The sequence below is a fragment of the Achroia grisella genome, unplaced genomic scaffold (genome assembly GCF_030625045.1).
Source record: "Achroia grisella isolate CSIRO2021 unplaced genomic scaffold, CSIRO_AGI_Agris_v1 utg517, whole genome shotgun sequence".
NCBI classification, from domain to species: domain Eukaryota; kingdom Metazoa; phylum Arthropoda; class Insecta; order Lepidoptera; family Pyralidae; genus Achroia; species Achroia grisella.
In genome coordinates this window covers 1,009,450-1,024,212 of record NW_026712910.1, presented here as the reverse complement: position 1 = coordinate 1,024,212, position 14,763 = coordinate 1,009,450, and the positions used below count along the sequence as shown (strand labels likewise).

At 32.1% G+C, this 14,763-nt stretch overlaps 2 protein-coding genes across 2 annotated transcripts in view; both read right to left on the bottom strand.

Moving 5' to 3' along the window:
- Positions 1-9,386, bottom strand: part of LOC131847264 (homeobox protein ceh-19-like) — a 101,940-nt gene extending 92,554 nt beyond the window's left edge. Inside the window, exon 1 of the mRNA XM_059196792.1 lies at positions 8,814-9,386. Within this exon, the coding sequence (XP_059052775.1) occupies positions 8,814-9,366 (553 nt within the window). The 5' untranslated portion in view covers positions 9,367-9,386. The remainder of the gene's footprint in view (positions 1-8,813) is intronic.
- The window catches only part of LOC131847267 (uncharacterized), a 93,129-nt gene that overhangs the window by 22,302 nt on the left and 56,064 nt on the right, over positions 1-14,763 (bottom strand). The window lies entirely within an intron of this gene.

Here is a 14,763-nt window from a genome sequence, read left to right as displayed (position 1 = left end):
TAAGAAAATATAAATATATATTTTCTCTTTAAAATTTGTACACAAAGGAACTTACCAGAAAACCATATATGATAAACTTTGTATATGCTTTAACTTCTGTATTTGGTTAATATATTTTCATAATTGAAATTGATTTTTTGTGGTGCAAAAGCGTCAAAAAACGAATCACGGAATTGGCATCTTCACCAATAACATAAAAAGTAAAAAGAAACTTGAGTGAAAAAAATCGTGTGAGTTAATAAAGGATTTTGTGTATCCACCTCAAACAAAATTCAACAATAATCACAAACATATTTATTGTAAAATAAATGTCTATAAATGTTTGAGTCGATGATAAAGTTTTTACTACTTTCTTTAATCTCTTTGTTTGTAAGCAACTAAAAGTGTAATAAATCACTGATATTTATAGGAACATTTTATCTTTCAGTGTGGGTGGCAAGTTTGAGATTATGATTTTTATACGGCTGCCGATAGATCGTCATAATATAATCCGTACGGTATGAAAGGAATTACGTTCTTATATATTCTATAGTATTCGTAGATAATAAATACTTTATTTGTGATAAGGAATCTAAATGTCAATATATTTGGCGACATCAGCTGGTCTTGCGATTTAGTGCACCGGTTTACTTCCGATGGTCGCGGGTTTGATTCTACGCACATTGTAAATATTTGAGTATAAATGATTGTATTGGTAGGGGTATTTGCTATGATTGTTATGTTTTGTATAATAAAATATATAAAATATTTTTTTAAATATATACCTAACATGGTATATATTTAAAAAAATATTTAAATATTCCTAAGTTGTCAATTAGGGGTGCCATAACAAAATTCTGCTTAGTTTGGGTTTAGACGGTACTATGTGAATTGTCCAGGATTATTATTATTATTTGTTTAACTTTCTCAGCTTTAAATGGTTTTAACGCGTTGCGAGTGGCATGTTAGTATATGCAAAACCAAGTAGGTTTTATTATTGTTATTATTATTTGTAATATCACAGTAATACATAATGCCGCCGACCAAAACGTGGTGAAGCACAATTAATATTGATACACCCTACGCTTTGGTCGCATTGGATATTTTAATCCGAAAGCTTGTTGCCTTTTCATCGTGAATGTGGAAACCTATACATTCGGGTTATATTAACGATAAAGAAAATTCAACATTCAATGCAAAGATATCATTCTATATTTATACTTATACGAGACAAGAGGCACTTTACTCGTAAAAATAAGTCATGAAACTTTAAAAATCATTATTCGTATAGGACTTATTTGTAAAACTCTTATAATTACTAACTATTTTAATTTTACTCGGCAAGTCATACTCGTCCCCGAGTTGATAAATGATCCACCATTTTATTATAGAGAATCATACAACCTGTTCTATTTCGTACAAATTCTATTTCAAAATAATAAATTATGTGATTATTATAAAACAAATACAAATAACAATCTATAATTGACTTACTTGGACTATGGAGTATACACCTATTTATGTAAACCTGGCGATAGTTATCTTGCACTTTGAATTTGAACTTTATTCAAATGTAAATTTCCGCTGTCGGAACGCTCCCGAACCGCCAGTATACGTATGATCTGAGTTTAAATTATATGTAACATCATATAAACATATATGATGTTACATATAATTTAAACTCCTTATCCTTATAATTTAAAACCTTAAAACTTTGTACCATTATAATAGTGATGACGGAATAGAAAAACATTGTGTCACTCAAGCACACACAAACTACCTACTCGTGCCAAAATTAGTATCTAAGACGAACTACGCCGTAAACTAGTAATCATGAAATCAATTCCAATTTAGAAGAAACGTTAAAAAAACGTTCAGATTGTATGCACCTTTTTAAAGTGGATTGGAACATAATACTATACTTCGCAGTTATGTCATGACTCATAAGTAGGTACAGTAACACTCTTTAAATGAGTAGCTATAAATCTACAACTCCATTAAAAACTTATCAAGGCTGAAAAGACAGTGTCATTTCAGGGTAAACTTTTCGAAAGAAACTTGTTTCTTAAGGAAGTAAACGTATGGCTAAGAGACTAAAAGTACGAAAGTTATATGAAAACGATTTTCCTCATGGCATTATAATAAATGTACACAAATCAATGAAATCATTTTCGAAGTCGACTTAATTAATTTGGAAATATCTTATCACAACAAATGCATTAAATGTCTTTTTCTAAACGCCTATTATAATAGTCTTACAACTCGCTCAGAATTGATAGTCATACACAATATTTAAAATCACAGTTAATACTCTAATCGTCTTAAACAATACAACAAGAATTTTCTTTATCCAAAACAAAAATGTTAAACTCCCGCAAAACATTTCAACAACTTTCTAAGTATTTGAAATGGCTCAATACAAACATACTAAGTGGCTGCTTTTGGAAGAGAATTATTCGTATGGTATAACTAAATAATATATACATATTCATTCATTTATATATATTCATTAATTTATATATATACATTATGCATATACACTGTCTTGGTATTATCACCATAGCTTGACTCGGTACTATAATGATACATTTTTACTTCTGTCTATAACAACTTTAAAGAAAATAGAGTGCGTATTATTCTTAATAAGGCTAAATACATTTATACATATAATTACATAGACTATACATATAAATATAGAACTGAAATCATAATCATAAAAATGAAATATTGTGAAAGCAAAGAAAATTATAATATATATAAAAAACTTAATCTATATGCAAATAAATATACAAATATTTTTCTTAATAAAAGTATGTTTCTGCAAATCTCTTAATTAAATATGTTATTAGTTTAACACTACTATACTAGTATCTGCATTATAATCAGATTCAATTTTTGATACAGTTTATAAGCAGAACCGAGGATATCGTGCCAAACCAAACATTAGATAGATTAGTAACGTCCAGTATGCATGTGGGGCGCTTGGACAATCTGCTAACACGGCATCGTTGGTACACTGCGGTCGGAATCCTCATAAATCGACGTACTCAAACACTCCAGTTATTATTGGAACCTCTCATGTACGCACCGTTCACAATAATGCGCTCTTATGGTAGCTCGACCGATGCGAAAATTTCAACACATTCGTGTATTCGTTCTGAGTTTGCATAAATGGGTTGAAATTCAATTGATTTTGCAACTTGATAATTGACTGAATACCAAAATGTATGTAGAAATTTCATTTATAAGTACTAAAAAGTAAATGTAAGCGGTGTACATTTTCAGTAGTTAAGTTATATTGTAGATAACTATGGGATGATTGCACTAATCTAGAAATTATTGGTTAAGACTGTATGTTAGAACATATTGCAATTTCGGTGTAAACTATGTGTACATATTTGTGAATATGGAGGACTAAATTAAAGACTCGCGACAACGCAACCACTATGGTTTTCAAGGGAGAACCTGTGGAATTTAATGTAATGGTGCATTGAATTGGGACCGATAGTTCTAAAACTGTATTAATCTGAACAATCGTCCTGCGTCTAATTTTTAAATTCCAATACGAGCTTTAAATACAGGTTCAGTTTTGTATAGTTAAACATACATTAATAATGAAGTACCTTTGTCGTTGTGAAGTACCTATGTTTTGTTAGTCTACTTAGTAGACACTTTTAGTTAGGTACTTAATATCATACAGAGCCATATAGTATTATTTCAATAAAGTGATAATATCATTCAAGTATTTATTATACAAAAAAATATACAGCATATTAATATAAAACTACATAGTAATGTTTTTACAACAGGTTTGTATTGTCAGGGTGATGATGAAAGATTTTCCTACTTTCACAAGTTTGGCGTGCTATGCTATTAAGTTTTAGGTTATTTATAATAGCAAATATGTTTCGCAGCCGTTTGCCATCAAAGCTATTGATATCTGGCAGGGAAAATACTCAGATAGAAGATCCAAACATCCAATCCTGGTAAGTGTAAAACGAGGTTATTGCAATAACATTGATAAATCGGCATCACCGTGCGTCATTGTTTACGACGTACGGTAATAATAAAGGCAACCACATCCGCGATTGTTTGTCGATTAACCGGTGTATTTTTACTGCATCAAAATCGAATTATGACGAAATTGTTATGACGGATTAAAAATAGTGTTTACAGAACGGGACATTTCTCTTTTAAAAAATATTTTTCATGCGATGTTAAAGCGGCTTGTTCAGAAATAATATCGTAGTGACTGAAGACATGATAAAATTTCGTACCATTCCTATAGTCAAGAATGAGCTCATGTTTAGACTACATCACTGAGATAAACTAAATGTTCGTTTTAATGACGGACGAATTAAATTATCAGTACTAATATTATTTTTTATTCACTTTCAGCATTTGCATGTAATATTATAAAAAGATAAATGCAGTAGAATTATTGAAATTGAAGATTTTAAACTAAATTAAACTTTAATTTTTTTTCAGACAAGTCACTCTGTAGATTAACTCGGAGGCATACCATAAAAGTGCGTTATAAAGGTATCTAATATATAAATAATGTTTATGTCCATATTATGTACTCATTGTTAGAGATTTCTTCAGAAGGGTGCAATTAAATTTCATTACATTAATGCATTGCCCTGTACTCTCTCTGTTCAGCGCGACCGACGGTTGACGGACAGAGAATACCGTCAAGCATTAATATAAAATAATGATATAAGCTCTAGTCTCTTTGTGACTAAAAAAAAATTTAATTATACGTAACTTCAATGGTTAAAAGGATGGGAGATAATATAGTTTAGTATTTCAAGTAGTTTTCCTAGTCTTACATAGTTAATAGAATATTTATTCTTTTCTAGGACTTTTCTTTTGTTGAACTTTCGAGTCCATTGTACTGTAGCCTGTTTCTAATACGTTACATTAAGTATGTTAATATATGTATCTTTTTTTTGTATTTAGTAATGGTAATGGTAAACAATTTGACGGCCCATCATATAGCAAGTAATAACTGTCATCTTTATATATAATAATAATAAGTTTAATAAAATGGGCACCTCGATATTATGTGACACCCACGATAACGGCCACGCGTTAATATTCTGGAGGACTAAGATCTTTTATCCTAAAATTTCACTGCCTAGGTGCTATCAGTTTGTCAGCTTCCCTCTTCAAACCATAACACAATTTACAAATAGAGCTGCTTGGGGGCTGAAATTTGAAATAGGTGAAACTAAGATACCCATACGATTTTTTACAAAGTCTAACTCTACCTTAATCTCTTCTGCATAGAATGGATGAAAAAACAAATCGTTGTAGAGGTAGTCAACATATTTCAGGAAAATATTTCACTAGCAAACGTATTGCGGAGATGCAAAATTATATCACGTAGTATATTCGAGTCAAACTACTTTTATTTCATAAAGCATAGAACTTGAAATGCTATAGGCTAGTCCCTGCCTTATATTACAGCGTGCCTCGAGCGTAAATTTCTCAGAACATGACCTGATAATATGAAAACAGTTACTACACTGTTTTGTGAGTATTAGTGATAATTCTAAACGTAGTTCAGAAATAGTCCTTGTGACAAGGCAGTGTCCGGTGTTATAATATGTAAACCCTTTTGTACTTCACGGCATTAATGTCTTGAAATTGTTTCGATATTACTTTGTATAAAGTGCGAAATAATTTTAATACTTGAACATTATTGAGTCACAAAACTAAGCATCCCCATTCTCACAAAATAAATAACTCCAAAGACATAAACAAACACATCCAAACGCACACACAAACACACACATACACACATACATGCACACACGCACACACACATATTTAATCTTTATTTTAATTAATAAATTACCTTATAATATTAAATTTTATGTAGACGCTGTATTAGAACTGACTGTCCTAAAATCAACTGAATTTGTAAAACATAGTCAGGGGCCACCCTGCGATACAAGCTATGCTTAGTGCAGAGACCGTTGTTTAATACACACAACTGACCACTTTGTTTAACAGTCATAGGCATTAATTAAGTCTATATTTGAAATTGTGTCTCATGATATTCTTTTCTATAAATAAATATTATTATTATTATTATTATTATTATTACTTAATATGTACTTCAGAATAAGTACCGGCAATTGACTATAATATTTAAGCATATAACTGACGTACATTACTTAGATAATAATATAAACATACGAAATAGTGAGCTCTATTAGCATGTATATACGACTACACAAGGATAGTTAAAATTATAAATAAATGATCAACAAATGTTAAATCATTATTACATAGTGTAAAACAAAGTCGCTGTTGCTATATGTCCGTCCCTATATATACTTCAATCTTTAAAACTACGCAAAGGATTTTGAAGCGGTTTTTTAATAGATACGAGTGATTCTTTGTTCTAAACAAGTTTTTTGTGAAAGAAAAATGTGTACGAAGTCATAAGAATAGCTGAGAATTTTGAGTAAAAATGTATACATAAACAGATATTGAAAAAATATTGACGGAATTTATATTACATGAATTAATTGCTTCTTTACAAAATAAAATAGTCGGTAGTACTGTACAGAAAAAAATCTGTATTATTTTCTTCATTAGTTTACTCGTGTGACGCTAGAGCGGGCGGATATAATATAATTATATCGCATATTATATTGATATAATATAAAGAGAATACAAAAATATCGCAACTATGACAAATATCATAAATTTATTGTACGCACTCCTTTATCCTTGCCATCAAAGAAACACAAAGAGAATAGTGATTCCACTTAGAGAGGAAAAAATCTGTAATTAGCAGTGATAAGTCCATTACAATGCCAGGAATCCAATCAATAAATAAGATAGAGCAAATGTATCTATGGCTACACTAAGCAGTGAAAGCCTTCATCGATATGAAGTCGAACATTCTGACTGATCTTATAGGGATTGGTTCGATCGTCATAAGGGGAAATAACAATGACAAACAAGTAATTAATTATATTCTTATTGCGTAAGATTATCTTTTACATTGACTCTTGCAATATTATTTATTATTACTTATAATAAATTTAGGGTGTATTGGGTTTAAAAAGGGGAAAATTATATATAATATCATGTCCTAGCTCTTTTTTTAATATTCATCCATTAATTAAGCCGATTTATACTTTGAACAACAACAAGAAATTAGAAATATGTTTAAGGTTTTTATACATTTCAAGGTTTTATAAATGCGTCGTTGCTGAAATTATGCAGTTTTCAGGTTAACGGTAAATGTTATATTTATTTCCACTTTACTTACCATTATTTAAGATTTATTCAATATTACGGGCAGGATAAATAATTTATAGTTTTATTATAATGTTATATTTCGGGATAGACATTTGTGATAAATAAATCTTTGAACGATTTTCGACTGCCATATCCATAATGTGTTAGTTTCCATACAGTTATCTAACTGTACAGTAACACTCTAGTAAACTGTTAATAAATGCAATGAAATCACTTCCTTATAGACATTGAACATTTCTGAAATCATAAGTTCCAAAATTACAATTTTCAACTATTGAATTATAAAATATGTGTGTCCTTTCTCTTTATAAATAAATGTTACGATTTCAATGTAGTTAATTAACAATGGATGGAGTCATAACATATTAACTGTCAGAAGTGGCAACGCATAAGAGACATTACAAGTATCATGATGCATTTTCTGATGTACATGGTACTATCAGATAATGGTGACCATTCTTTTATGAAGTTGACGTCGTTTTTTATATTTTAGTAGTATGAAAAATATGTTTAGTATTACTGGCGTTATAAGCATTGTAGTGGACTGGCATTATAGTTTAAGGACTTATGCAAATATAGATCTTTGTAAACTGCATTTATAATTAATATATTCGTTTATAGATGTATTCGTAGTTATTTAAACTACTAAAAGATGTTCCACCCTTAACATCCTTAAAATTTCAAATTTTAAGAACTAGACTTTAAAATTAAATTATAAGGTCGATTTCCGGAAATTGTAGTTAATTCATTCACAATTCCGGAAATGTATTTTATCACGAGTGCGACGTATTTTCAGGTGAATAAAGCAATTAAGCAACATTTTCTCAATTGCCCTATATTATGTAATAATATTATACAATACAAAGTTATTAAGAAAATGTTGACTCTTTTACTTTATGTAATTGTAGTAGGTATACTGATATAGTAGTCCGTCCATCTTTACTCTCTCTGTCAAATCTCACTATAAAAAATGAAATGTTAAAAGGCATCTGGAAATAGTTATGGTTTCTGAAACTTAAGTTTTCAATTCATCTATAATCAAATCTGTTTATATCATGGTATAATCATAAATGTTAGGTATATATCTCCTATTGTTATCATATTAATGATTAATAATTATTAACGTTAACCATCACAAACACGTGACAACTATGATACAGTAACTAATCATGCAGAAGGGGGGTTGCGAACGTGCGTAGCATGTGTGTTCTGTATGAACTGACGTCTAATTTGACAAATATTCAGCGATTTCGTAATACTATTTCTCATTTTCGTATTCTTCCACTTCTTTATAATCACGAGATAATTACAATGAAGTGGACATTTATGAAAAAAATAAATATGTTCTATACGATAACGCTCAACGTTTGCAAATATGGGTCATCTGTTGTAGAAGTGTATATTTCACAATACTCTATGTACCGCATGTGACGGCGGTGATGAGCAGACGTGGCGGCGCGGCGACGTTCGCAGCCCCTGGCACTCAGGGTCGGAGACAGTCGCATGCGAAGCGGGAGGGGCGACGGTGGGGCAACATGAACGGGGCTCACTGAGAGGATGGTGCGGCGGCACGGAGAACGTGTAGTACTTGGCCGTTTGGTTGTGTGCACGCAGCACAGAGCTGTGGGTGAGTGTCACCACCACCACGAGGACCGACGCTAACGCCAGCGCGAAGAAGGAAGCGGCGACGGCAGCTACGACACGTCGTCTTCTCGCTTCCTTCCCAGCATCTTCTGGCGGGATTTCGGGCTCGGGCAGCGGTGGAGCTGGCTCAGGAGAGCGACTGCGAACACTCGGTCCCCGGCTGTTGGGTAATTCGAGTGTATGGCGACGAGAGCGGCGCGCGCGCTCGCATTCTGCTGCGGAAGAGTGATGTCGGCGCAGGCGATGGGGTGCACCGGGTGCTACGCGACATGAGGCCGATCGCAGTGTGCGCACTGGTACCATCAAATCATCGCTAGAAACTCGCGGTACGCGGGCTGAGTGCACCGAGCGAAATGAATGTTCTCGTGTGGAACTGCTCGGGAAAGCCAAGTCGACGGAAGCGCGGGAAGAATGTCTCGAGAATCGGTCTCGATCTCGGTGATCTATACGCACCGACATGGTGCGGGCGGATCGCGCGGCGGCGGCCGCCCGAGTGACGCGACTCCCTCCCCGAATCCCGCATGGTCACACCGCGCCGTTCCGCGCACCCGTGTTTACAGTCGTCCCCGATCTTACAAAGAACGCTTACAAAATATTCCTCCACATCACGTTAACGTGGCGTCTACCTCGAATTCGTCGTCGTCGTCGTCGATTCCGTATTTGCACGATCAAGTGTTTGACTTCCTCTTTCAACACCTAACATTGAACAAATGTTTACCTATTCTATAATTTGGATTACCGAATTTAACATAGAATGTAGATATTTAAGTAGACAATCAGTTTACTTGTGCATCTTATATGGCAACTGACAGTCAATAACATCTGCTTCGGTCTCGGAAATTATTCGGTACATTATTCGTAATAACACTTTAAAGTTACATAAAGAGTAGTTTTTACGACAATAATTACGTAGGTTTGTCAATGAAGCATTTAATATCTACAATTCCGCCATTGGCAGAGGCTGAGCACTAAATAGAGCGCACAGCCTTTGTTGCTGAGTCCACGTTGTCAAGTTAAATTGTCTCGGAGGCGGGAAACGAAACAGATAGTAGAGAAGTTGTCGCGAGGCTGCTACATCGACACTATTCAATACGAAATACATAGACACGCCATGTACAACACAACTAGTAAGTCATCGTGACAATAACAACTCAAACTCCTCTATTCTCGTCGTAATGTCTAGGTATGTGTGTTGTAGTTAGAAAATTTGTACAAACAAAATTAAATTGAACATACTCTATGAAATTACAGTACCCAACCATTATTGTGGACCGATATAATAAAAAAGTGTCAATTTCTATATTCTTCTGCTGTAGCCTACGATTTCACATGTCGCAGATACGTTCAATACTAAAAGTCTTACAACGTTACAATTATTTTAATTGTAGTATAAATAATTATGACGTGTTGGAACTTGCCGAGTCGTAACATTTCGCTGTTCCTCGGTGTCTCAGTCCGCAAGTGAATCACAGTTGACGTACAATACACTGAATACAATGAAAGCACGCTATCGGACATCCCTCAGATAAGATACGGATGTTTCACTCAAAACCTTTGACGTGTGGAAAATAGCGTATTCGCTGATAAATATCCAACTTTCAGAACTTAGAGCTCAATAGCAGGTACACTAATTTTAGAATAAGGACTAGATTTTTAAAAGTTATTATTGAAAATGTGAATATTCCCTAAAGAGTTACAGATAATAATGGTCATCCCTCTTGCAACATGCCACTAGTTCCAATATACATATTGCCTTTCTCAATAAGTATCAGTTACTTTAAAGGTATATAAGGAACTAGTGCAATTTGTTGCCTGTCTGGACACGGTGCCTTGATTTTACAGTTTGACACTGACACTTATTACATACGATCCTTTAATATGAATAAAGCAGTAGTTTACTTAGTTCATATTATATGAAAAAAATTACACACATTTGCAATATTATCGATATTACAAATCTGTGTGTAATTTTTTTTGTATAATACAAAGTAGGGTAGTATAATACAAATGCCCTTTTTAATACTGTATCTAGGTAGGCATTCTATTATTCTATTATAGCTACGAAAGTGTATAAAATACGTCTAATACTATTTAATTATTATATTTGTTTATTATATTAGTTATAAGTACAGATAAGATAAGATAATATGTTCTGAGAATTTTTCAAAAAATATGCAGTAACAGTCAGCAAGGTGTTGTTAGTACTATTTCCAAAAATATTACATATAAATAATTTGATCTTAGTTTCATTTAGGTATTATCTTATTGGGGAATACCTCTAACTTACCATACGAGTCTTGACTGTAATATACGCAGGTTTTAAATAATAAATCATAACATTGTGAATAAAATTAACAAACGATGTTAAATTTTTACAGACAACATTATATTATTTTACTATTCGGGATTAATGTATTAAACCACGTGTAAATAAAACTCAATGTTTACATTACATTAATAGAACATGGAGGAATCTGGTGAGACTCATTTGGTTGGTTATTCAACTTTAATAGGAACTGCTCAGAAATTATACATTCATATTTAAATATCCCTCTGTGTGTATAACACAGGAACTGATTGACTGAAAATAACAAGTACCTACATTGACATACAAGGAACTGTTATATCTAGAAACACGACATTACATATAAGCCAGGGTTCCTCATATTCATAAAGTAAATTATTTAGGACTACCCAAACTTGAATTCACAACGGAACTGTTTTTTTATTGCTGTTTCATAAGGAAACAACAATTACGGTTATTTTATACTAAAATATATAGGTAAACTAGCCATTACTGCAGTTTCATCCACATGACATTGTATTTATGAGTTGTATGTAATATGTGTTATTATACTACATTACATTATTATACTATATTATACGCTACATTACTATATAGTTTCATCAAAATGCGTTCAGTATCGTCATCGTCAGTAGTTTTTACGTGAAAGAGCAACAAACATCCATCCATCCATACAAGCTTCCGTATTTATAATATTAGTAAGATTGTATAATGTATGTACGTATAAATATAATACTCTTTATAGTATTTTTGTGCTATAACAACCAAAAACAATTTGTGATTATTAGGAAGTATTACGTTTTATCTTCAGATATTTTTCAAAAGATTTAAATTGTTACAACATTTTTAATTAATATTTATTACTTATATATTTAGATAACAGTGTTTTAAATATAATACCGAACTAATAAAGACCAGACTAATTGTTTTAATTTTATCATGCCGGGTTAAATCTATCTTTTTATAATAAATCCTATAGAACTCTACAAACTTTGACAACTTTGATTTTTGAACGAGATGAAGATGGACATATAAAAGATTCGGGAATATCATAATGGTAATTTAATGGAATTTCATCGTATTAGATAATTTAATTACCGAATTAATGAACGAACGATGCGTAGTTTGTACCAAAGTCGACATTTTATTTATAGATATACTTTGTGCAAAGTCGTCTACGTGGTTACATCGATCTCACTTATTGCTGCCACCAAGCGGATTGCTTTATAAGCCTATTTTAGTTGACGATAAGATAGCAAATTCACAGATTACGAAGGCAAGACCTTATAATCCTACGAAATGGCAACGTATGAGGTATCACAGGAGGAGATGTCACATAATAACGTGATGTCCGTGGTGAATCTTAAGCTTATTAGCCACTGTAGTGACAAAAATGAAGTAATCTATACTTTTCTGTAGGGTATTTCATCATATGTAATATGAATTGCGATCTCTAAAATAACATACATACATGTATGATAAAATGACAAAGCTTACTGTTCTATTTATAGCAAAACGAGCAAAAACCAGTGACGCCTTTGTGCATAATGTTAAAACGGATCAATGTGGCGGAATATCTTACACTTGATTCGGATCTTGTTATCTTGGTACTTTTAGATTTACTTAATACATACTATTGTTATATACGTAAACTAAACAAAACTAATGACTATTTTAACTTACCTACTTACAAAAATAATACTATTATAATATATGTAAGTTAGTTAAAAAGTATTAATATTATTTAATTAGTGAGATAACTGAACCTTATTCTATAATCCGCTAATGGTATTTAAGGCAAGAATATTAAACCTAAAGTACAGAGATGTCGTTAATAACATTAATAGGTATCAAGTAACTATAAAGGTTCGGCTTAATGAAGGTAGACCTGATCTTCAAGAAACATGTTTTGTCACTCGTGAAATGACACTTCGAAAGCAGATCAGAATGATTAATGGATCATGTCTGTGTAACTGCAACTGTTTATATATTTTTAAACACACTACACTTTGTTTAAGAATGACATTTACAAACAATATGATATAGTTACCCGTATGTTTATGTTTACAGTTTTCTAAACAGATAGGTATATTGTATTAAAAACTTATAATGATAATAATCTCAGGACAATTCATACAGCGCCATCTAGACCCAAGTCAAGCTAGCTAATGCTTGTGTTATGGGTACTAGATAACTGATACGAGTACATAGATATATATTTTTTCGTAAATACATACATATTATACGTAGAAAATACCTATATTAATGCAAACAATAATACTTATGAATAAAAATGTTTGTGCCTTGCGAGGAATCGAACCTGCTACCATCTGAATTAAGGCGGTGTTACTTACATTTTAATCCAATAAATGAACTCTCGGTTGTGTTTTATTTTTTAGCATCCCTGCATTTTCTAGAACACAGCCCTAAAAAGAAAGATGTCCAATAATTTTGTTCGACTGTAGACATGGCCAATTACTGCAGCCAAATCCAGTCAATGTTTACCTCCTCTGATTGGATCCATACTTAAACCAATTGTGCAAATATATACGAAACGATTGATTAGTCATATTTGATTGAATCTATCGAATACTGCATTATAATATGATGACTAATATATTGACAGTATAATGGTTGATATATACATAATTAAATATGAGACGGGATATGAATATCTTACGGATTTAGACACGTGTCATATATGAGTTAAATGAGCAGTGCATGTTTTAAAAATAACTATGAAAAGGCATCATCATCATGAGGCATACTTTTCATACAGCTTTCAGTTCAAGTTATAGAATGATATTCTCGCCGAGGTTTTCTTAAAGCCAGCATACATCTTCAACAAAAAGAAAGTATGTAATAAGATTTTTCAGGGTCGGCTCCGTTGCGACGTATCGTTGAGTTACTGTAACCATTGCGAAACGGGGGCAAGATGTAATGTAAATATAAAAAGATATCAAATACCGATACATTCACACTTAAATCAATAACGACACAATATTTTTAAGGTTCTCGTATTATCTTCTTACCAAATAGGTATTTACACATAAAATGTAACATGTCATCCAATTTTGACGGAGTGCCACGGGAAGGAGTGTAATCTAACAATCAAAAACAGCTTAGGGATTGTGATCAATTAGATACTTTTCAAATAAAGATAATTACCATACATTGTAACATTTATATATAAGAATCTTTAAGTATTTACTTTTTAATTTTAGGTTCTTAGTTGTACAATTAGGTTATGTAAATAAATTGATAATATTTAGTTAGTATTTACTAATATTAACTAAATGACAATATAATAAATAACTCTTAAAGTAATTTTTACACTCTTTAAATAATAATAGTTATAATGTAATAAATATGGAAATCAAGAACGACCTTTATGTATAAGAGTATAACGAGCTATTCCCGTGAGAATTATGAAAAGTATTAATGAACGTCATCCAAGTACATAGATTTTCAAGTTTGTAGGTCTATGAGTATTTAATCGAGTTTGTGTTTCAGATGAAGGGTGAGTTTTGGAAATGAAAGTGTACGGAGAC